The 21745-nt window shown below is 33.2% G+C and overlaps 3 protein-coding genes, 1 long non-coding RNA gene and 1 other non-coding gene across 6 annotated transcripts; 2 read left to right on the top strand and 3 right to left on the bottom strand.

Annotated features, from left to right (window-relative positions):
* Positions 1 to 1280: 1280 nt before the first annotated feature.
* On the bottom strand, positions 1281 to 5693 carry LOC120089817 (calcium-dependent protein kinase 26-like). Of its 2 annotated transcripts, XM_039047221.2 has the most exons (7): positions 4024 to 5693; positions 3692 to 3835; positions 3411 to 3563; positions 2396 to 2511; positions 2132 to 2299; positions 1802 to 2026; positions 1281 to 1660 (listed from the first exon to the last, which is right to left on the bottom strand). In XM_039047221.2, the coding sequence occupies exons 1-7, from the start codon at positions 5042 to 5044 to the stop codon at positions 1535 to 1537; spliced, it is 1953 nt and encodes a 650-aa protein (XP_038903149.1). In that variant the 5' UTR covers positions 5045 to 5693; the 3' UTR covers positions 1281 to 1534. The 2 variants fall into 2 exon arrangements, with proteins under 2 accessions (XP_038903149.1, XP_038903148.1); XM_039047220.2 differs by having other exon boundaries at positions 1802 to 2299.
* LOC150032892 (uncharacterized) lies at positions 2186 to 2753 on the top strand. The gene is made up of 2 exons (XR_016524865.1): positions 2186 to 2325; positions 2431 to 2753. It is a non-coding gene; the product is annotated as an uncharacterized LOC150032892 (long non-coding RNA).
* A 6974-nt stretch (positions 5694 to 12667) lies between the features above and the next one.
* LOC120091884 (Mal d 1-associated protein) lies at positions 12668 to 17220 on the bottom strand. The gene is made up of 2 exons (XM_039050042.2): positions 16856 to 17220; positions 12668 to 13170 (listed from the first exon to the last, which is right to left on the bottom strand). The coding sequence occupies exons 1-2, from the start codon at positions 17065 to 17067 to the stop codon at positions 12798 to 12800; spliced, it is 585 nt and encodes a 194-aa protein (XP_038905970.1). The 5' UTR covers positions 17068 to 17220; the 3' UTR covers positions 12668 to 12797.
* Positions 17221 to 18128: 908 nt separating this feature from the next.
* On the bottom strand, positions 18129 to 18201 carry TRNAR-UCU (transfer RNA arginine (anticodon UCU)). Its single transcript has one exon. It is a non-coding gene; the product is annotated as a tRNA-Arg (tRNA).
* Positions 18202 to 18288: 87 nt separating this feature from the next.
* On the top strand, positions 18289 to 21506 carry LOC120090152 (Pentatricopeptide repeat (PPR) superfamily protein). The gene has a single exon (XM_039047670.2). It carries the CDS (start codon positions 18319 to 18321, stop codon positions 21442 to 21444), a length of 3126 nt encoding a protein of 1041 aa, XP_038903598.1. The 5' UTR covers positions 18289 to 18318; the 3' UTR covers positions 21445 to 21506.
* The last annotated feature ends 239 nt before the right edge of the window (positions 21507 to 21745 follow it).

The raw sequence follows: 21745 nt of genomic DNA, 5'->3' as shown, positions 1-21745 counted from the left end.
TCTCATTTAGGAAAATTAATATAATATGATATTTTAAATTTCAAAATAAAATTTGAAAATTAGATAATGTACAAGATTCGAATTTTTTTTAAAAAAACTATTAAATTTGATTCGAAAATTCAAAACAAACTATTAAATTGTGAGATTTATGGCAAATTATCTATTTGAAATGATGATCTTAGTTGACGTTGAAAGTTTAATGGGATATATAGTTGAGCAATTAATTACGATCTCATTAATAAATATGTCGAATTAATTATACTGTAATTAAAGAGATGATGTGGCCAATTTAGGATTTCAGAAAATTGGACTCATGCGACATTTATTCGTTTTGCTATAATTCAAAAAGTTTCCGTCTTTTGCAATTTTTTCAAATGATAGTATAATTATTGCTATAAACCTAATTATTCCTATTTCTTATATTTGGTCTATTACACAAGCATGTGAAGCAAGTAACTTTGTGAAGCTTGAATTGTTGTGTTTTTATTTGTATGGAAAAGGCAAGTACATGAACCTCGTAGAGAATCATTCCCTCAATAATTTTGATGGGACATTTTTTAATCATAGATTTTAATGCAAAAGAAAAGTAGAGGAACAAATACAATTTTTTATGTAATAAAAGTTTGCCTTTTAATATATGATTGGCTCTATATGTTGAGGGCTTGCCAAAGGCAACACCTAAAGCCTATAGATGGGCCCAAGTCTAATAGATATCGGAAGGAAATGCTTCGAGATTTAGGTCGATGAGTCGGTATGTATATACCAATCAAGAAATAACTAAGTTACTCTCGACCTAATATCCTGCAATCTTGAGTGTACAAACAATTCTGACATCGCCGAGTTGCATATAACTGTAGACGATTGTCAGAGTAAGGGCCTATAAATAGCTCCTTTCAGTGACTCCAAAAGGGAAAATAAGTAATCTCCAAAAGAGAGTTGTCTTTACTTCTTGTGTGGTTACTTGAATTTTACGCTTCCTATACTAATTTAGGCATCTGAGTGTGGTAGACTCAGTATCACAACCGTACGTGGATCTCTTACACATAGGTCAGCTCAGAAAGCAAGACCAAATTGAGAGAATTGAGTCAAAGGTCAAGTCCAAGAGGGGCCCACAACGACAAGAAACACAAACGAGATATGAGCACCATTTAACATTGAGTCCAACATTAATTCAAATATTTATTTGACACATAAAATTCAACAGGTAAACTATTAAACCCAATTGTGGAAGAAGAGACATTGTAACAGTTTGAATACGCAACCTACTGTTAAATAGCTACTTAAGCTAATAGGACAGACAATCGAATATATTTAATCTATATATATACACATATATATTCTTAGCACTTTGGTGTCCTTACTAAGGAAGAAAAGGGGGCATTGTTTGGCTAACATAAATAATAAGTCAAGCTCTAAAACAAAGCATATACTATACATGTTATTTATCAACCCCAAACAATATATAAACATTGTACACATTTTATACATTCACAGAAAATTGTGAGACAAAGAGAGGGAAAATTTTCCTGATTTGCTAACAAACAGGAAGTGCCTCCCTAAAACCAATGCTAAAGTTAGTATTCTGTTGACCCTTCTTGCCCAATTCACCATTTCCCTTTTGCATCATCGAGACGAATTCGTTGTAATCGATTCGACCGTCCTGGATACGAAGTTAATGACAAACGGAGATGATGATTTAGATATACAGACATTCAAACAGATCCTTGAGAATTTTGAGTTTGCATTGTTTGTAGCAGCAGAGTAAAAGGTTTGTAAAGAAAAGAGAGTAGATGATGCTTACATTATCCTGATCGACTTCTCGGATCATATCTTCCAAGTGAACGTTCTCAATGCCGAATTCCTCACAGGCTTGTTGAAGTTCATCTTGTGTGATATAGCCGCTTCCGTCCTTATCGAAGTATTGGAAAGCTGCAAAGAGATGATCTTCTCTCCCAGCTTTGTTCAAATGAAGTGTTGCTGCTATGAACTCCCCGTAGTCAATGCAGCCATTGTTGTCGAAATCAGCCTGTGTTTGGGAATCAGTACTGTTTTGTAAGAGATATTGCACGATGTCGAATAGAAGAATGAACACATTTAAAATGGAATAGTTCAATCGTTTTTTAGAATTTACAGCTTGCATAAGATCTTTTATCTCTGTCTCATTAAGATTTGCTCCAAATCTTCTTAGTCCATCTTTGAGTTCTTCAAAAGTTATTTGACCGCTGTTGTCAGTATCGATCATCTTAAACATTTCCTTTAAACCGGCGATCTCTTCTTCGGAGAGGCTATCAGCAATGACCTGAAAGATCGAGGGGTTCAGATAAGGTAACATTAATTAAATTTCAGTTTTTAGGCTTTTAAACCATCAGCAACTAATCTAAGAAAAAAAACATACTCTCAGAGCCATTTTCTTGAGTTTGTTCATTGCAGAGAATTGTTTCAAACGACTCAAGACTGCAGAATCAAGAGGCTTGTCTGGAGCCACTCCATCAACCTGAAGCCAAGGATGGCCTGGAAAACCGACAATGACATTATTAGATCTTGGAGCAGCTGTACTATCGAGATGAAACTACATGTTGTTTAGGACAAGGATGAAAATATATCTGTTGACATGTCGATATATACGTAAATCGAAGGGTTCGACATTGATATTAAATATCATGAATATCTCCAACATCTTTTATTAATGCTCGTAAAACATAAAAATGTCATATATTTAGTCCAATATGAATAAGAATACTAATAACATTATCATAACTTAGTTTGGGAGTAAAAACAATTTAATTATTAATCTAAATAAATTTTATAAGTTTTGAGACTCACAGAAATATCCGTTGATGTCGATATTATACCAATATATTTGTTGATATATCCGTAAAATTGAAATCTCGATATCGATATTTTAATCCTTGGTTTAGGAGTGATGTTAGAAGAATTGTTCTCAAAGTCAAGTTCTTCTTATTTTTTTTTATTTTATTATTTTTTTTTTAATACAGAAAACTTGTTTAAATAGCTACTTTTCCAAAGTCAGTTTCAGTTGACTTGCTCTAAAAATAGCCTTTAACCAAGCTTGGACCGTTCAAGTGTTCTTCAAGAACAACAAAAACACACAAGTAGATATAATTCCCAACCTTCAAAATCTCTTTTCAAACTAAAAAGGGTGGACATGAGAAATATCATTGAGACTGAAAAACGAATGGATATTTCGAGTCTCGATCTGACCTGTTTAATGCTTACACTTTCCTCATTTAAAGTTGTTTTTATTTCGTATTTGAATCTTTTGCCTGATCTTCATTTAGAAGAATATTATTTTATATTCTTATATATTTACACCAGAGAATTTTCCAACCATCGCCATCTTGATTCATTTAAAATAAAATGAAATGAGCCTTCACAAAGTAGAAACTTACATAAAACTTCATGAGCGGTTAGGCGCTCTTTGGGGTTTCTAACGAGCATCTTCCGTACCAAATCTTTGGCACTGTCAGAAATACTCGGCCACGGATCTAACGTGAAGTCGAGATCTCCGTGTAACACTTCATCAAATATCTCTTGCTCGGTTTCTGTATTGAAATAGCATAAAGGAACGAAAGGATATAGTAAGATCAGAACATACGAATGCAATTGCTAAATGAAAATGACAATACAATAATAATCAGTTGTAAATGCTAGATATCAAAATCTTTTTTACCTGCCCAAAAAGGAGGCACCCCACTTAAAAGTATGTAAAGCATCACACCAGCACTCCAAACATCAGATTCTGGGCCATATAATTTGCACAAAACTTCAGGAGCAACATAGTAAGGACTCCCGACCACATCACTGAATATATCCCCTGTAAAATCATCAGTACAAAATTAAACATGTAGATCTACATAAAGAAACGGTCAAATGAAAACTTAGTTTCATGCTACTCTTATGAATTGGATCTTAAGTAAAAGGTTTGTCATTATGCTTGAGACTTAAAAATAGAATAGTACTACAAAAATTTGACAATATGTCTTGTACTATTTCTAAGCATACCTGGCTTGAAGAACATGGACAACCCAAAATCAATAGCTTTCAAGGGAGAGTCCTCCCGTGAATCGACAAAAAGGAAATTCTCCGGCTTGAGGTCGCGGTGCATGACTCCAAGAGAATGGCAAGCTTCTATTACACCAACTATGGTTCTTGCAAGTTCAGCAGCCTGTCTTTCGGTGTAATGGCCGAGCTTAACGATCCTATCAAAAAGCTCACCGCCTTCACAAAGTTCCATGACAACATGTACAGCAACAGCATCTTCATAAGCACCTTTAATAGAAACAATGCTGGGAATACCAATTAAATGATGCATTATCTGAATCTCCCTTCTCACATCTTCAACGTCATCCATTGTCGCCAACTTCCTTTTCGCTATCGATTTGCAGGCATATTCTTTCCCAGTTGACTTCTCTACACAAAGAAAAGTTGTCCCAAATTGCCCATGTCCAAGTTTCCTTCCCAAGCTGTAAAACTCCCTCAAATGACCAGTTTTTGTTTGCAAAACTGACTCTACCTGCAAACCTGCACTTACTATTTTCTTAGGCTTCTTTGCTTTCGTCAAATCTTCAGAAACATTATTATTATTACCACCACTACTACTATCTTCCTTTGGCATTGCCGTTTCAACCGGCGGTATTCTCTCATCAACGAATCTCAGTGGTTCATCTACCGGTTTCGGGATTAACAATTCAACTGGTAATCTCTCCTCATCATATCTAGGTGGTTTTTCTGCTGGTTTGATCAGATCTTCTATAGATACCAAAGGTTCTAAAGGTTTGATGATGATTATATCTTCTTCCTTGGGTTTTACAACTTCCACTGGTTTAGCCCTATCATCAACAATCATTACTGGTTCAGGGGGAGTGTTTTGAACTTCTTCATTAGGGTTAGGGTTTTTCATCGATTCTTTAGAAACCTCTTTCTTAGTATGAGAAGCCATTCCCGATCGAGACCACCAAATTGCATGGGAAATCGAGTAGAAAAATCCACCCTTCGAATTCCTACGAAGACAGTTATTACCCATCTGAAGAAACACGATTCTACACAATTTTCCTTTCTAAAATCTAGAAGAACAGACATCGCAAAAACGCCCAAATCCGTCATCCATGGCGATTTTTCCCCCCCCAAAAAAAAGGGTTGGAGATTCAGAATCAACCAATAGTTATACAGTAAAAACGAAAGATTATGCGGAAGAACTCAAATATGAACACCGAATAAGAAAACAGAGCAAACAAAATCCCAAATGGGAAATGAAACCTTCGAATCGGTGAAAATGAAAATCAGAGGAAAACCCAGATAAATTTACTCAAATACCAGCAAATTCAAATCCAACTCCACTGAAATTTATTAATTAAAACAGCAATTTCAACGATACCCAACAATGAAGACTGGTTAAATTGACGAATTCCATACAAAATATCGAGAGTTTGATCGGGTAAAAGCTGGGAAAAAGAATAGGGATAGAGACAGCAAAGAAAATCGATGAAGAACAAGAAATCTTGTAAGCGATAGATAAGGGGTTTGATTATGTGGGTATTTTCCCAGATCATAATATTCATTGGCGAATCCAAATGGAACAGAGGAAGAGAAATTGTAAGAAAAACGAAGGCATAATGAGAGATGAGAGAGAAAGCTTTTACCGGTTTTTCTGTTATGTTTTAAATTTTCAAAACATTTTCTTTTAAATTGTAAATTAAATCATTAAATAAAAAAAACGCGTTAAAGAATATTGCAAAATCTGACTGGGCACCATCCTTCACCGTTGGATTTTATCTGGACGGCCTTGATCTTTTTCCTTTTTATCCATCTTGGCTAATTATGTAACATTATTGTTTCTAATATTTATGTCATTTTTAATCGTTTACAAAAAAAAAAAAAAAAAAAAAACACTCTTTTTCATGTTAAATTTTACTGAAAAATGAAAACTGATTATTACTTTAATATATACTAAAGTGTTAGTAAGAATGATTATTGTAATAAAATAAATAATACTATGTTAGCTATTCTTGAGTATAAGTTACATCATCGAATAAAAAATCTAAGGTTTGATTTACTATATCTCTATTTGTTATTGAACTTGAAAGAAAAAGTGAGAGATCAAAACTCTAATAATCAATGTCACCTTAGATAGTTCAAATGACGTACGAGTGTGCTAGAAACTACGAGATCTACTGTTCGAATTTTCTTACCCCTAATTGTACTAAAAAAATCTCTAATAATCACCGAAGAATTTGGTGATTAACCTAAAATAAAAAAGTTTAGGGTCTATTTTGGGAAAAAAAGAAAATAACTAAAATTAAATTTCATGAAAAATTCATAAACAAGAATAAATATATAATTTTGAATATAATAGAAAGTTTAAAATTTTACAAAAATAACCATGATTCAAATGAAACTCAAACATAACTAAAACACACTGAAAAAGGCAAGCTTATTCTTTTTAATAAAATTAAACATTCTTCAAAGTGTTATTGAATGTATTTGTATACTCTGAAGTTTGAAGGAAAAATTCTATTAACAAAGAGTTAATAAAATTTTAAAAATAAATTATTATTATTATTATATAATATATATATTTGTTTCTTTTTTAAATATTTTATAGACAATGAAATTTGGACTCTCCATCAACAGCCGTCGCCGGCCGGCGATGGCCCGCAGCTCTTGGTCTGTCCCTCTCAATCAACTTTAAAATTTGCTTTATCTGTTATAATTAAGCTATATTTATGTATTTTTTTCACTTAATTTTTGCTTAATTGTTTTCTACTTTATTTTATAGGGCATTTGATTTGAATACCTTTGGTCTCATTTGATAATTATTTTGTTTTTTGTTTTTTTTTTTTGAAAATTAAATATATTTCTTGCTCACAATGATTTGCATCTTTCTCAAGTATAATGGTTAAAGTCTTAGACAAATTTCAAAAACAAAAATAAGTTTTTAAAAACTACTTTTCTTGGTTTTCAAAATTTGGCTTAGTTTTTTAGACCATTAGTAAAAAGTAAATCATAAATGAAGAAATTTGGAGGTAGAAGTGTATAAGCAAATTAGGGTTGTAAATGGGTTGGGTTGGGTTGAGTTGAGGGGTACTTTTTGGACCAACCCGGAAATTCGAGTTGATTGGATTGACACCCAAATGATCCAAATAAAGTATTCAATCCAACCCAACTCACCTCTTAAAATTTGAGTTTTTTAGACCATTGGTAAAAAGTAAATCATAAATGAGAAAATTTGGCGGTGGAAGTGTATAGGCAAATTAGGGTTGTAAATGGGTTGGGTTGAAGGGTGCTTTTTGGACCAACCCGAAAATTCGAGTTGATTGGATTAACATCCAAATAATTCAAATAAAGTATCCAACTCAACCCAGCTCACCTCTTAAAATTTGGGTTATGTTAAGTTGTTAGGTTATAACTTATTTTTTATTTTTAATTAAGAATATGTAAATTTATATACAACTAATAACTAAACATCTCATAAAATTCAAATGATAAATACCAAATATCTATGATATTTATTGCTAAGATAAATATTGTAACAGTTTTAGAAGAAAAATACTAAAAAAATTCACAAATTAATCAATATAAAGTAATCAAACTTTAAACAAATATATATCGAATTGAGTTTGGCCAATTCAAAATTTTTTAGTCAACCCACGACCCAACCCAACCTAACAAAAAAAAAAATGTTTAATCCAACCCAACCCTTATATTTTAGGTTGGGTAGTTTGGGTTGTCGGATTATTTAAACTTCAAAAACAAAAAACTAAAAATCAAATAGTTATCAAACAGACCTTAATTCAACTATATTTGATAATGATTCCGTGGTTGAAATTATTTTTATATACTCATTATTTCTTTAACATGATTTTCATAAATTATTTGTCAAATTCTAAAAAAAGAAAAAATTATTAACTTTTTTGGCAACTAAAAAAAATAGGACTTGACACATTACTACTTGAGTTTGAGTATTTAGTTTTTGAAAAATGTACTTAGTTTCCACAATTTATTTACAATGGATCTGATTTTTTTCCAACGCAACGTCGACTTCAAGGCCAAGTTAAAATATATATATATATATATATATATATATATATATATTATATTATATATATATATTTATATTTATTGGTTAAAAATCACTATTAGTCCCTAAACTTCAATAAAAATAATAATTTAATTTTTTAATTTTGGTATGTAATGATTTTGTCCCTAAATTTTTAATTTTGTAATAATTTAGTTCTTAAATTAATAATTTAGTCTTTATATTTTAAAATTTTATAACAATTTAGTCCCTATTGTAAAAATTAGTGTTAAGATCTAATGAGATTTCTTGCATAAATAAATTGATAAACTAATTAGAGACTCAATATTTTTATAAAATACAAAGTTTACATCATAAATAATAAAAATTGACATCTAATTTTGATAAGTTTGTTTAGGTTAGAGACTAAATTGTTATTAATTTAAAAGTATAAGGTCTAAATTGTCACATATTAAAGTTCATGGACCAAATTATTACAAAATTGAAAGTACATGATTAAATCGTTACAAAGCAAAGTTTAAGGATTAAATTGTTATATTCATGAAAGTTTAGGGATCAAAAATATTTTTAATCAATAATTATATTGAATGATAGATAATAAAATGAAGAAACTCATATGAATAATGTTTATTAATCAGAGTAAATATAATTAAACTTATTTTTTTAAAAAAAAAATAAGTGATTACTAAATGAGGTTGTAGTATTTAAACTCTTATTTTTCTTTTCAAAATTTCACCAAGAATACTTATGTCTTGTAAAGAAAATATGATAAAACAAATACAATATTAAAAAAAAAAATACTAATAACCAATTAGATTAGTCAATTTTCTTTTATATTCAATTATAGTTTCTAAATTTAATATGAAAAGTTATTTTAATTCTTTTATTGATTTAATAAATAAAAAACAAAGAAAAAAAAAACTGAAATGATTTAATTCCTTCAAAGATTTTTATTGAATTTTATTCTGAGTCCTTCCTCGTACAAAATTGAAATAATCTTTTTTCTTTCGTACGAAAATGTATTATTTTATAGTATTATTTCAATATAAATTTTTATAGTATATGAAAGACAAAGACCAAAAACTAACAAAGACTTTGTTAGCTACTAAACAATGCGAGAGATTATTATCTTAAAAAAAAAACAATATTAAATGGAAAATTCTAGTCGTATGGATTATTTTTTCCATGTTTGATTTAGTCACTCAAATATCTAGAAAAAGAAAAAAGATCATTAATTGTTAAATCAAAACTCTAAATAATATTATAAATTTTGTGATAGTTTAAAGTAGAAAAATTAGGCCGCAATGATCAAAATTCATTGATAAATTTACATGTATTCATTCTTTTAAGGTCGAAAAGTTTAAATTTTCATAATTTTCTTATTGTATTAAAAAGAATATATAAAGAATTATTTAACTCAATCAAAAAAGATTTTTCTATCAGTTATTGTTCATTTGTATCTTTTTTTTCAAAGCCTAAATAACAAACTTGTTCTCATCTCTTTTATGGTTGTGTTTATGTATCCCCTAAATAATAAACCTAAAATAAGTTTCAATTATATTCTTGAATTTTGTCATACTACTTAGAATCTTTTTAATATTTTTCTTCCAGATAAATAGTCTTTTCTCTAATAACTCTTTGTCATTGAATCATTTGTATTAAAAATGAATGATTTAGTTCGTTAATTAAAATGATAATATGATATGTCTATTAGTCAAACATCAACTTCTTTCTACCATCAATGTCATGCTAATTCGATCAATATTTGTCCAATAAACATATCAAGTTAACCATGTCAACAAAAGAGATAAAACGTTTAAGAATAAGATAAAATGAAGATTTGAATAAGAGAGAGGCAGAAATAATTTTGTGGACCAAATCAAGTTTTGGTATAAAAAAATTTCCACAAGAACAGTTATATGAATTTTGGTCAAACAAAGTGGTGAGCCACTTCTCATTTATTAACAAATATCAAATTATTCTTAATGTACCTAATATATGTAATTGCAAGTAAACTTCTTGATCCCCTTGCAACTTTGACTACCTTTTTTTTTTTTTTTTTTTTTTTTTTTTTTTTTTTAATAAAAATGAACACCTCGATTTCTTGTTTATGGAATCTGTTTTTAGTGTCTTCTATTATATGTATATGAAGCAAAAATATGGTATACAACCTTATTTAGCATTAAATCTCTTACCTCTAGCCTCTATTTATGCAAGTTTTTTGGTAGGTTACTCTAGGACTATAGATGTATAGACGAGCCAACCTGCCAAAGAACTCATACCAGTATTTTGGCAAATCACGTACACTCTAATGCTTATGTTAGCAAATGAAGTGTTCAATTTAGCTAAGCACTTAATTTACATACCTTTTTAAGTGGTGCCATTAACTTATTATAAGACCCATTGCTTGACATACACTCGAGACTTGCGTGGCGCTGACAGTATCAGTATAGAAAATTTATTTGACAGTACAATAGTAGCAGTTAACTTGCTCATTACCCTTTTTGTGAAATTATAGACAACGCACAGACTCCTATGGGGTGTTTGGTGCGTGGGTTTGGAATTTTAGGCTTGGAAATGTTAATCGTGGGGATTAGGCTGGGAGGTTTAGGTAGCTTGGGTTTAAAAAAACTATGTTTGAACTACAGGTTTTTGAAGTCTAGATTTAAGAAGCTTTGTATGTCTGTGTTTAGTGTGCAAATTTAAGTAGCCTAGAAGTGAAGTGCAGATTTATAGATCTTTAGTTTGTTAAATATTTTCTTGCATCTAATGACCAGTTAGATTTTATACTAGTTTAAATTTGTCATCTTAATTATTTTAATATAATTAAGTTTAAAATAAATAAAAAATTAGAACAATGTTTTTTTTAAAAAAAAAAAAAATTGGAATAGAGATTTTGACTAAAATTATAATTTTATTTAATCTGTTGTTTTAATAATTTTATATTTTAATTTTACTAGATTTCGAAATAAAATTTCATAAATTTTTGTCACTTTAATTAATTTGAAAATGATCATTTTTTTTACCATACTAAGCTAACTTAAAATTGAAATAAACTAATATTTTAATATTAAATTCAATTATTGAAAAACTATACTTTTCTTTTATCAAATTATATTTTGATACAAAATCATAAAAATTGAATTTTAATTTTAATTTAGTCGCTAGGTTGTTTTAAACATTTAAACCTTTACGTTAATGATTCTAAGTCTTCGAGATAATTAAATTGACCAACGAAAAAAACGAAAATGATATTCAATTAAATTAGGACTTTCTACATATAGCCCAAATAAATATACATATACAATTACAATCTAATGACGTGTTTGAAATGACTTAAAAAAATATCTTTCGAAAATTCATTTTGATTTAAACACCTTTGAAAAAAACTCTTTAAAATAAAGAACAAAAATATATTGCAATTCTTTCTTCAAAGTGTTTTTATATACAAAATTGTCTAGTCTGTTTTTATTAATGTCTTTCAAGGTTGGCTAGTGGCGATTGCTAGAGGTGGCAGTCAGAGGTGGGCCGACAAAGTTGGTTGTTGGAATTTTGCCAATGTGAGGGAAAGGGGGTTGTTAGAGGTTGGTCGATGGTGGTCGAAGGTTGGCCGACAACGGTCACCAAGGTGGTGGCTAGAGGTTGACCGATGACAATTACCGAGGTGGCGGCAAAGTTGGTTGGCAGCGATCGCTGAAGTGACAGTCGAAGTTGGCGCAATCACTAAGGTGGCGGTCAAAGTTGATCGGCAACGGTTACCAAAGGGGTGGCGGCTAGAATGGGTGGTGGCTAGAATTGGCCAACAACAGTCGTCACAGGGTGGCGGCCGGAGTTGGCCAGCGACAGTCGCCGGAGGGTGACGGCAAGAGTTGGCCAGCCCTGGCTGCTGAAGGTGGTGTCCAGAAGTTGGTCGACATACTTTCTAGATTTTTTTTTTTTTTTTTTTAAAAAAAAGAGGGATAACCCATAGATTTAAATAATGTTTACTATTCAAACCCATAGAAAAATGACGTAGGAAGCCAAAGCTTCTTATATCAATGTCTCAAACAAAGGAAGGGTTTAGGATACCTAATTCATCTAAGAAACAAACATCCATCCATGTGAGCTCAAGCCCAATAGTGGTGACCCCTAACACTTCTAAATTTTTGTTAGATCTCTGTTTTAAGATCACCAACTGAATGCACTCTTAAGAATCTTTCTAGTGTGCACTTTTAACACGATGTTGATAATAGTGTTCAGATGAATAAACAAGAGAGATGCTATACATTCTCATTTATTAATTCAAGTATTCCTATAAATTTGATCCCCGTATAACTTTGCTTTTAAAATTCTAAATATTATGAGAAATCTGGTATATCAGCGTAGTTTATGGATTAAGTTATATATTATCATTATCTAATATAAAAAGATGGTTTGATCCTCCCATTGTTAAGGTTGTATAGCTTTTTAAAACTACAAACTTGGTTGTTTTCAAAACTAACAATTTAGCCCTATTCAAGAAAGATTCTCACACATAATCAGTCAATATGTCAATATCTATAAGCAAAGATTGAATATAACAATTTTTAGACTTGCAGAACCTTAGTAATTTTTCCAGGGAAAAAAGCTTGCTGAAGGAAAACTAAAGAGTATATTTTATTGATTACCAAATGTACAGCCACCAAAAATAAAGATAATATACTGTGTACTCATCGTATCTAACATCTGAAAAAAAAAGGACAATCAGGTTCATCTAGGGCATTTAGACATCCCTGGCCAATCCAGATAGATCAACATGACCGGAATCGGGCTCTTTTTGGTTAGAGAAGAACGCTGGTTCATGATCTTCTATGGGTATTCCTCGTCTCATCGACGGGGAGGATGAAGACTCTCTGTTGAATAGGGGTGGATCTCTCAAAGAACCAAAAAAACCATTCTTAATCTCTTCAGCTGCTTCAAAGAACCCCTTCATGCTACCAAAGAGACTCTGCTCAATTGCATCAATATCACTACGGAGCCCAGGGAAATCAAATGGTCGATGTTCTGACGATCCCGGTGAGAATGACCTATTGACCATCTGATCCGTTACATCCTCTTCCGTAAATTCCTTGTTGGACTGTATCACTTCGACCGGCCTGTACAAAAAAAATGATGCAACTATTATTCAGTCAGATGACTCATATCATCAATAGGACCCTCCTCGGATCCTTTTATGTGAGGAAGGGAAGGGGAAAAGAGATATGTAAAGGCTCTAAATGGGGAGAATAGTTGAAGGAAGGAAAACCAGTGGAATAAAATAACCAACTAGAAGCAAGTAATTTTAAAGGAGGGAAGATGAGAAACTAGAGGATTACTATAAAGTTTGCAACCGTGTACAATATTAAACATCTGTTATTTTTGCTAAATAGTTACTGGTAATAAATATTTTTGGCTAAATATATGTCTCATGTTTTGGTATTTTTCAATATAGTCTTCACTGGTTTAAAAAGCTTTAAATTAGTCTTTTGTGTATTAATATTTTTTAATTTAGCTTCTCACGTGAATGTTAAAATTGGTTAATGATAAACTTACATGGCATGATACTTAATGAATTGGCAGAAATTTGGAGAAGAAAAAAGGCCATCTAGGATAAGAAAGCTTAATTTTTGTCGATTTCTTAGAAACTCAAGAGGAATAAGAATCTTTTCCCAGCTTTTTTTTTCCTCCTCTATATTTCCACCAGTTCACGAAGAATTATGCCATGTAAAATTATCATCAGCAAATTGTAACATTCCCTGACGATGAGGGACTGAATTGGAAAATGTTAAAACATAAGAGACATAAAAGCTTCTTAATCAATAGGGGATCAAATAGAAAAGGCCTTAAACATTAGGAACTTTAAAGCGTATGTTTAGACACTTCTTTGTTATTTTGACTAAATATCTAGTCGTGTAGATAAGTATTAGGGAGTAAAAAATCACAAAAGTAAAGATGGGCAGTAAAGTGTAACATAAACCGTGTCATCAGTAGGATATTTTAGCCCAAAAGAAGAAAACCCTAATGAAATGAATACGTTACCTCCCTTCAGGAGCTAAACAAAACAAGCACAATTACCCTTTATCACAAACATGCAATTGTCACCATAAATAAGAACCATAATTACGCTTAGAAGTATGAAGCAGAACCATGTCTTGTACCAATGGAGGAGCCCCAAATCAAATAATAAAATGGTAATTCAACTAATTGATTAATAGGCTAGGAATATTGACAGTCTAAGCCCAGAAGGAGAAGAAGAAATCACCTCCAATGAACTACAAAGAAGGTCCACCTTCCTGAATAATAAATTCAACAATCAAGCACCGTAGTGTCTAGGAACTAATGAAGCAGAGAAAAATGTCCCTATGAAGCTTTCATGTGCAAAGTCATAATTTGCACCCATTATTGTTTACAGATAGTAATATAACTTCCTCTGCCAGGCTCAGAAAAATATTCTCAAAAACTGTCCTTTCATTTCCTAATGTAATCCAAAGTGAAGGCTGCCTACACCCCAAAAACCAATTCTACTAGTCAATTTATCTTTCAATATATGGTAGCACAGATTCTACTCGCCGATATTCAAGGCACTACCCAATGATTTCCAATCATGTCATTCAACCATCGTACATCTAACCAGCACAACTGCACTCCAGGAAATGCTTTCCTCAGTCATCTTCATAATTTTCCATCAAAGTAACATCTTCACCTAATCTTGCTTGCCATTATACATCACAACCCTGTTGTGATTTTAGAGAGAAGAAGCCCTAGTCTAAGATATGCAAATGATCTCAGCCATAATCTCCAACCCTCTAATTTCACATGCCCCTTCATCTCTCTCATTCTCCTCAGCTTACAAGATCCATTTTCAGTTACTCCCTTATCTCTCTCTTCCTTCATTCATCAGTTTCTTCCTCTTATTCTTGTTTTCGAAAATATTAAATTCCATCAACTTTTAAGAAAAAGAATGTTAAAAACATTTATTTAGTGGCAAAAAGAGAGAGAGAGAGAGAATTTTGTATCCCTTCATGGGACACTTAAGCATCTAAATTCTTAATTTAATCAATTTTCATAATTTTGAAGAAAGATCAGCAGGAGGCCAAATGTGCACACGGATGTGAAGTTAAAGAAGATAGTGAGAACGTGTGAAATAACCCAAAAAAAGATAAAATCAGTCTTCTTCTATCATGGTAATTTTGGTGACCTTAATAAGTGGGGTAGGTCGTGATTTTTTTTTTCTTTTTTTGGGGTAAGAAACCGAGTGTTCACCGAGGAAAATGAAATAATATACAAGGGCATAAAAGCCAATCTCACACAAAAGGGAGTACAAACACTAACTAAAGAAACCAACCCCAAACCAAGGGCTAAAGTGAGCATAACTCACAGATAATTAAACATGTACTCCTTCCTTTGCAATCGAAGGTTCAAATCCCCATAACCCCCACTTGTACTCAATAGGATCAAACCAAGGTCATGATTACAAAAAAGGTCAGGTAATAGACGGCAATAAGCACCTATTAATCTAGCAACCTCCATACCTCCTCTCAAGGTCTCTTGGCTTCCTTAAAATTTATGCTATCTTTCTCAAACCAAATCCCCCACAACAAGGCAAAGAAACAAAGCCACCACAAAACCTTCCTTTATCCAGAAACAGGAGATTCAAGAGCACCTCTTCAACCACGAGCTGCACTCTCTACTACGAGTAAGACATAAGTTAAAAGTAGTCAAGCATTGCTCCACAAAGAATGAGCAAAAGAGCACCCCCAAAACAGAGGTTCAATATCCTTGTCAAGCCTCCGACAAAGAATGCACCATTGCAAGATCAACACTATAGAAGATCGTCCCTGAATACAGTCCAAGTTAATAATTCTTCTGTGCAAAACCTGCACACAAAGAATTTGACCTTCTAGGAAATTTTACCCTTCCAAAGAGAGGAGAAGATAAAGGCAAATGGGAGGATTGGGGTTACACAAAATATTAGAAATAGCTGAGTAGAGGTTTTTACTCATGCCCTTAAAATCATACTCTCTAACCCACACAAAATGTGAGGCTCATATTTGCTCACAGTAATCCTATGCCACAAACACAAAGCATTAGCTCCGAGAAAAATTACCACAGCCATTTTGCCACTAACACCTCTTTATGGAGTCTCAAATTCCCAATACCTAAACCTCCCAAGGCCAGAGGTTTTGAAACCACATCCCACCTCACAAGATGGGAACCTCCCCTCATCAACTCCTTCCCATTGAAAATCTCTCACCATCTTCTCAATAGACTTGCTAACCAAACACGCTTCCTAAACAAAGACAAGAAGTAACTGGGGATGTCAGATAATTGACCGGATAAGTGTTAATCTACCCCCCTTGAAAAAGAAGGCTCTTCCTCTAGATCCCATATGTTTTTGCCTTTTACCCCTTTTTCACCACAGGATTCCAGAAAGATTGACACTTTGAGTTACCCTCAAAACGGCTCCGTAGTTCAATTTATCGAACAGAAGTTCAATTAACAAATAGCAGGAACCAACCTTTTCCTTTCACAATATACTTCTATATTTACATCTATGGTATATCCAAAAACTACAAAGAAAATAAAAATTAGGAACAACCATGTGGACATTTTATTCCAAATAAAGAAAACCAATACAGAAATGAAACCTAAGGTTCAACAATTTCCTTTTTATCAACAACAAACAGCATAAAACACTTCTTTTCCCTTCACCCTACTGAAGAAAATCGAAAGATAACAATTGCTAGGTTAAAATAAACTGCCACAGGACAACAAAGATCGGAAAAACACACATGCACATACCTTCCAATGCAGTCTCTGAGAATCTCCTCGGTTCTCTCGCACTTCCTGACAAATTTTCCGGGCTCAACCTCCTCGGTCTTGCACTGCGACTTCACCACTTTTCTGGTCGAACACCGATCGCTGAAGGACGGAGCGGCAGAATTGTTGATCTTAGCGGCATCGACGGCGGATGAATCCAATTCTCCGGTGTCGTCTCTCCAGACCCATCCCATTTTCGAAGCTGGATTTCGCGAACCTTCCTCCTCTCTGCGAGATTCTCCTTTAGAGTAGAGTCTTTCTTGGGCGCCACGGCTTGAGACGATACGAGAGATAGAGACTGAATTTATTTGAGAGCAATAAATATATATATATATGAGATAATTGTCTTTGCAATCCAAAATTTGAGCCCAAAATGAAATTTAATAATCCTATGGCTCCAAATATTAATCAATATAGCACAATTACAACGAACATGTAGGTATAACAAAATTTCAATTTTACTTTCAAAGTCTGTCAGTATTGGGTTTAGGTTCATGATAAGAGTCTACACCTAAAGACTATCACACATAAATTTCGTTATATTTATGATTCTTTAAAATATTGTTATATATTTGATTATTAAATTTAAAACTTCTATACATTACATTTACCTTTTTAAAACCTATGCTTTTCTTTACCTTTTGCTTGCATCATCATCAACTGAAATTACCAAAACAACTTTATTGTGCATGCATGTTGAATTCTCAATTCTTTCATTACTGTCGCTCTTTGCTCATTTATCTTCAATCATACCTCTTGTTATTCACTTTCTTTTAAAACAAGAGCGTGTTGTAAATAAAAAGAGAGATGGAGAGGAGTGAGAAAACCTAAACTCTTAGCAAAGAGTAGCGAGCAAGAATTTCTAATTTTCTTGCAAGAAGTAAGAATAAGAAGAGTAAAGAGACAGTGGAATCTCATCGCTCGTACACAATATTCGATTTTGATAATTTTCCATATAATATAATAAAAAAAAATAATAATAAACATACAGAATCAAGAAACATAGTTGTTAGAAAATTGGATAAAATTTTATTTGAACTTTTTAAAATGACTTACATGTACACAAAACACCTAATATATAAAATATTGATGTCTATGGATATCTTTATTATATATGACTAATCAAAAAGTCAAAATATATACTTTTTAAAAATTCAGTAAGACTTGTTTTTTTAAAATGATATGTACAATATATAAAATATCAATGACCATAAATATTTCCAAAAAAATTATAAAATAAAATTGAAAGAGAAAACACGCTCGGTGGGACTCGAACCCACAATCGTCTGATTAGAAGTCAGACGCCTTATCCATTAGGCCACGAGCGCCTCTTCTGTTCACGTAATGCATTTCAATTATTTTAAATAAAACAATTTCTTTTATTCAACACTCGAGATTTTCATTACTTCACCGGAAACGAATCCGAAGAGACGATCCCCGTAAGAATGCGGAAGTTAATCCGCTTCCATTCTCCATATTCAAATTCAACGCTCGATTTTCTTCGCTTTCATCTCTCTCAGTTTCAGGTTCTTCGTTTCTCGACTCTTGTAAGAAAACGAAAAAGTTCTTCTCGTCCAGCTGGAACCCAAGAATCTCAGTACCCGGAAACGGCTGATACTTCAAGCTTCAGGTCGCTTTTCAATGAGATTACTGAGATTTTGGGTTCTGAAAGTTATGTTCATGATAAAATATCTTTTCGGGATTTGGAGTTGAAAGAAAGTCAGGAAAGGGACTCTTTGAATGGGAAAGAACAGTTACTCTGTGCCTCAGGTGTTTGTAAAAATTCCGAGGAAGAAACTGAGAGTACCCAGTTGGTTGTCTTGGAAGAAAAAGATGTTAGTTCGGTTGTTCATCAAATTGCAGCCGTCATTCGTGCTGGAAATGGGTTGATTTCGATGGAGGAGAGATTGGGAAGTTTGGATGTTAGGTTCAGTTCTGAAGTTGTGGAGAAAGTTCTGAAGAGGTGTTTTAAATTCCAACATTTGGCTCTTGGGTTCTTCAATTGGGTGAAATCCCGAGATGAGTTTCAGTGTACAACTAGTGTTTTGAACACAATGCTTAGCATTGCTAGTGAAGCTAGAGATTTCAAGCTCATTGAGAAGTTAGTGGAGGAAATGGAGAATTACTCCTTGAAGAAGGATATCAAGACTTGGACCATTCTTATCTCTCTCTATGGCAATGCAAAGTTAACTGGAAAAGCCTTGATGGTTTACAATAAGATGAGGGAAAGTGGGTGTGAACCAGATGGGGTTGTTTACAAGACTTTAATCTGTTCACTCTCTGCTGCTGGAAAGCCTGAACTTGCCATGGAGTTTTACCAAGAGATGGTCAAGAAAGGAATTACGGTTGTTGACATGAAAATGTGCAAGGTGCTGTTGAGTTGTCTTGCTGGATCAGGAGATACAGCCTCTGTTCTTGACATTGCAAAGGACATGGTAGCATTGTTTAATGTTCCAGAACGTGATGCGTATCATTACATTCTCAAGAGTTTTTGCATCTCCGGGAGAATTAAAGAAGCTCTGGAGTTCATTCATGACCTTAATAGTAAAGGTATAGTACTAGACCCCGAATACTTTGAGATTCTGGTTGGAGGACTCTGTCGTGCTAATCGACTTGAGGATGCTTTGGAACTGGTCAATATTATGAAGAGGAAAATTGATGGTGATGGGAAGATATATGGCATTATCATTAATTGGTATTTAAGGCGAAATGATGTCTTGAAGGCTCTTGATCTGTTTCAAAACATGAAAGAAATGGGTTATTTGCCTACTACTTCAACTTACACTCAACTGATGCAACATCTCTTTAGGTTGGCCGAGTATGAGAAAGGCTTTGAGCTTTATAAAGAGATGCAGGAAAAGGGGGTTGAATTAGATGCGGTGGCAATCATGACCGTGGTTGTTGGTAATGTCCGCCAAAACCGTATAACTGAAGCATGGAATGTTTTCAGAACCATGGAAAACAAGCCTACATGGAAATCCTGTTCAGTCTTCATCAGGGAGCTTTTTAGGATTTCTAGAACCGATGAGATAGTCAAGGTTCTAAATGAGATGCAGGAATTGAATACTGTCATCCCCGACAAATTATTTCGATCAGTAGTGTCTTACATGGAGAAAGGAGGAGATGTGATCAGTTTAGAGAAAGTAAAGAAAATGAGAAGTATTGTTGAACTCTTTCCACAAGAAGGTGAGGTAAATAGAGAAGACGATGCACACAAGATAAAAGATCTTAGTATTGAGGTGAACTTTAAGCATTCCAAACCAACAAGTATCACTTGTCATATGGAGACACTTCCAAGAAACTACAGAGAGGAGGATCTTGATGAAATTTTCAAGATACTGTCATCTTCAACAGATTGGAAACAAATTAAGAAAGCACTGGAAAACTGCGGCGTAGAGTTCACCCCAGAACTAGTTCTTGAGACATTGCGGAAATGTAGTTTGGATGGTTGTGCAGCATTACATTTTTTTGCTTGGGTAGGAAAGCAACCAGGTTATAATCATACTACAGAAACTTACAACATGGCTATTAAAGTCGCGGGGATCGGGAAAGATTTCAAGCACATGAGAAGTCTTTTCTACGAAATGAGAAGAAGGGGGTGCTTAATAACTCCAGATACTTGGACAATCATGATTATGCAATATGGTCGAGCAGGTCTTACAGAGATTGCATTGAAGTCATTTAAAGAAATGAAAGAAAGCAACATCAAGCCAAATGCCACTACCTATAAGTATTTGATCATGACCCTTTGCGGGTTGAAACGGAGGAAGGTAGATGAGGCCATTACCTTATTCCAAGAAATGATTCGTTCTGAGTACATCCCTGATAAGGAATTGTTAGAAACATATCTAGGTTGTTTATGCAAACACAGTAGGCTTTCAGATGCTAAAGGATGCATAGATCACCTCAGAAAAGTCGGTTTCACGATCCCCCTCATTTACTCTTTGTATATTCGAGCTCTTTGTCGTGCCAGAAAATTAGACGAGGCATTGACATTACTAGAAGAGGTAGGGGCTGAGAGATCCAAACTCGATAGCTACATCTATGGGAGCCTCATTCATGGACTTCTACAAACGGGACGAACCAAAGAGGCATTGGCAAAGATGAACTCAATGAAACAAGTCGGCATAAATCCAACTGTACACGTGTACACATCATTTATAGTTTATTCATTCAAGGAGAAACAAACAAGAAGAGCTCTGGAAATACTTGCAAAGATGCTGCAGGAGGGTTGTGAACCAACAATTGCTACTTACTCAGCATTGGTCCATGGCTACATGAACATGAGAAATTTTGGTGAAGCATGGAAGGTTTTCAATTATATCAAGAGAAATGGGCCTTCTCCTGATTTTAAAGCTTATACAATGCTGATTTCTTGTCTTTGTAAAGCAGGGAGATCTGAAGAAGCCTTGCAGATAATATCTGAGATGCTCGACAGTGGGATTGCTCCCAGCAGTGTTAACTTCAGGACAGTTTTCTTTGGCCTGAATCGGGAGGGTAAGCATATTTTGGCTCGTGATGTACTTCAACAAAAATTGGGTTTAATTAGAAGAAGAAAGTTTCAAAAATGATGTTTTAAAATCATTCTTTTTAATTTTTAATAGCATTTGAAAGTTCCTTTGGGAGGTTTTGATAGATTGCTTAAGAATACATGGAGAAAAAGGAGTTGCGATTCTTTTTGAGTTCTAACGAATGTAAAGGTGAAGAATCAAACCTTTTAACTTTGAGAAAGCTAAACTCTAACTTTATCTATTGAGTTATATTTGAATTGACAAGTTCACTGTATAATTGAAAATAATTAGAATAATCTTTTATTTTATTTTTTGAGATCAAAAGTTTCAGTTTTATCAAATTGAATTTTAAACTTAAGAA

Source organism: Benincasa hispida, chromosome 11 (assembly GCF_027475165.1).
Source record: "Benincasa hispida cultivar pf3 chromosome 11, pf3_genome.v1.1, whole genome shotgun sequence".
Lineage (NCBI taxonomy): Eukaryota > Viridiplantae > Streptophyta > Magnoliopsida > Cucurbitales > Cucurbitaceae > Benincasa > Benincasa hispida.
The sequence above is the reverse complement of the archived record's forward strand: the minus strand, read 5'-3'. Positions and strand labels throughout refer to the sequence as shown.

Coding starts and splice junctions, on each gene's coding strand:
- LOC120089817 (XM_039047220.2), bottom strand. CDS start 5,044: ATGGGTAATAACTGTCTTCGTAGGAATTCGAAGGGTGGATTTTTCTAC. Junction 3,836..4,023: donor GTCCATGTTCTTCAAGCCAG/GTATGCTTAGAA, acceptor ATGATTTTACAG/GGGATATATTCAGTGATGTG. Junction 1,661..1,801: donor GAGAAGTCGATCAGGATAAT/GTAAGCATCATC, acceptor CTTCGTATCCAG/GACGGTCGAATCGATTACAA.
- LOC120090152 (XM_039047670.2), top strand. CDS start 18,319: ATGCGGAAGTTAATCCGCTTCCATTCTCCATATTCAAATTCAACGCTC.
- LOC120091884 (XM_039050042.2), bottom strand. CDS start 17,067: ATGGGATGGGTCTGGAGAGACGACACCGGAGAATTGGATTCATCCGCC. Junction 13,171..16,855: donor CTCAGAGACTGCATTGGAAG/GTATGTGCATGT, acceptor TTTTTTGTACAG/GCCGGTCGAAGTGATACAGT.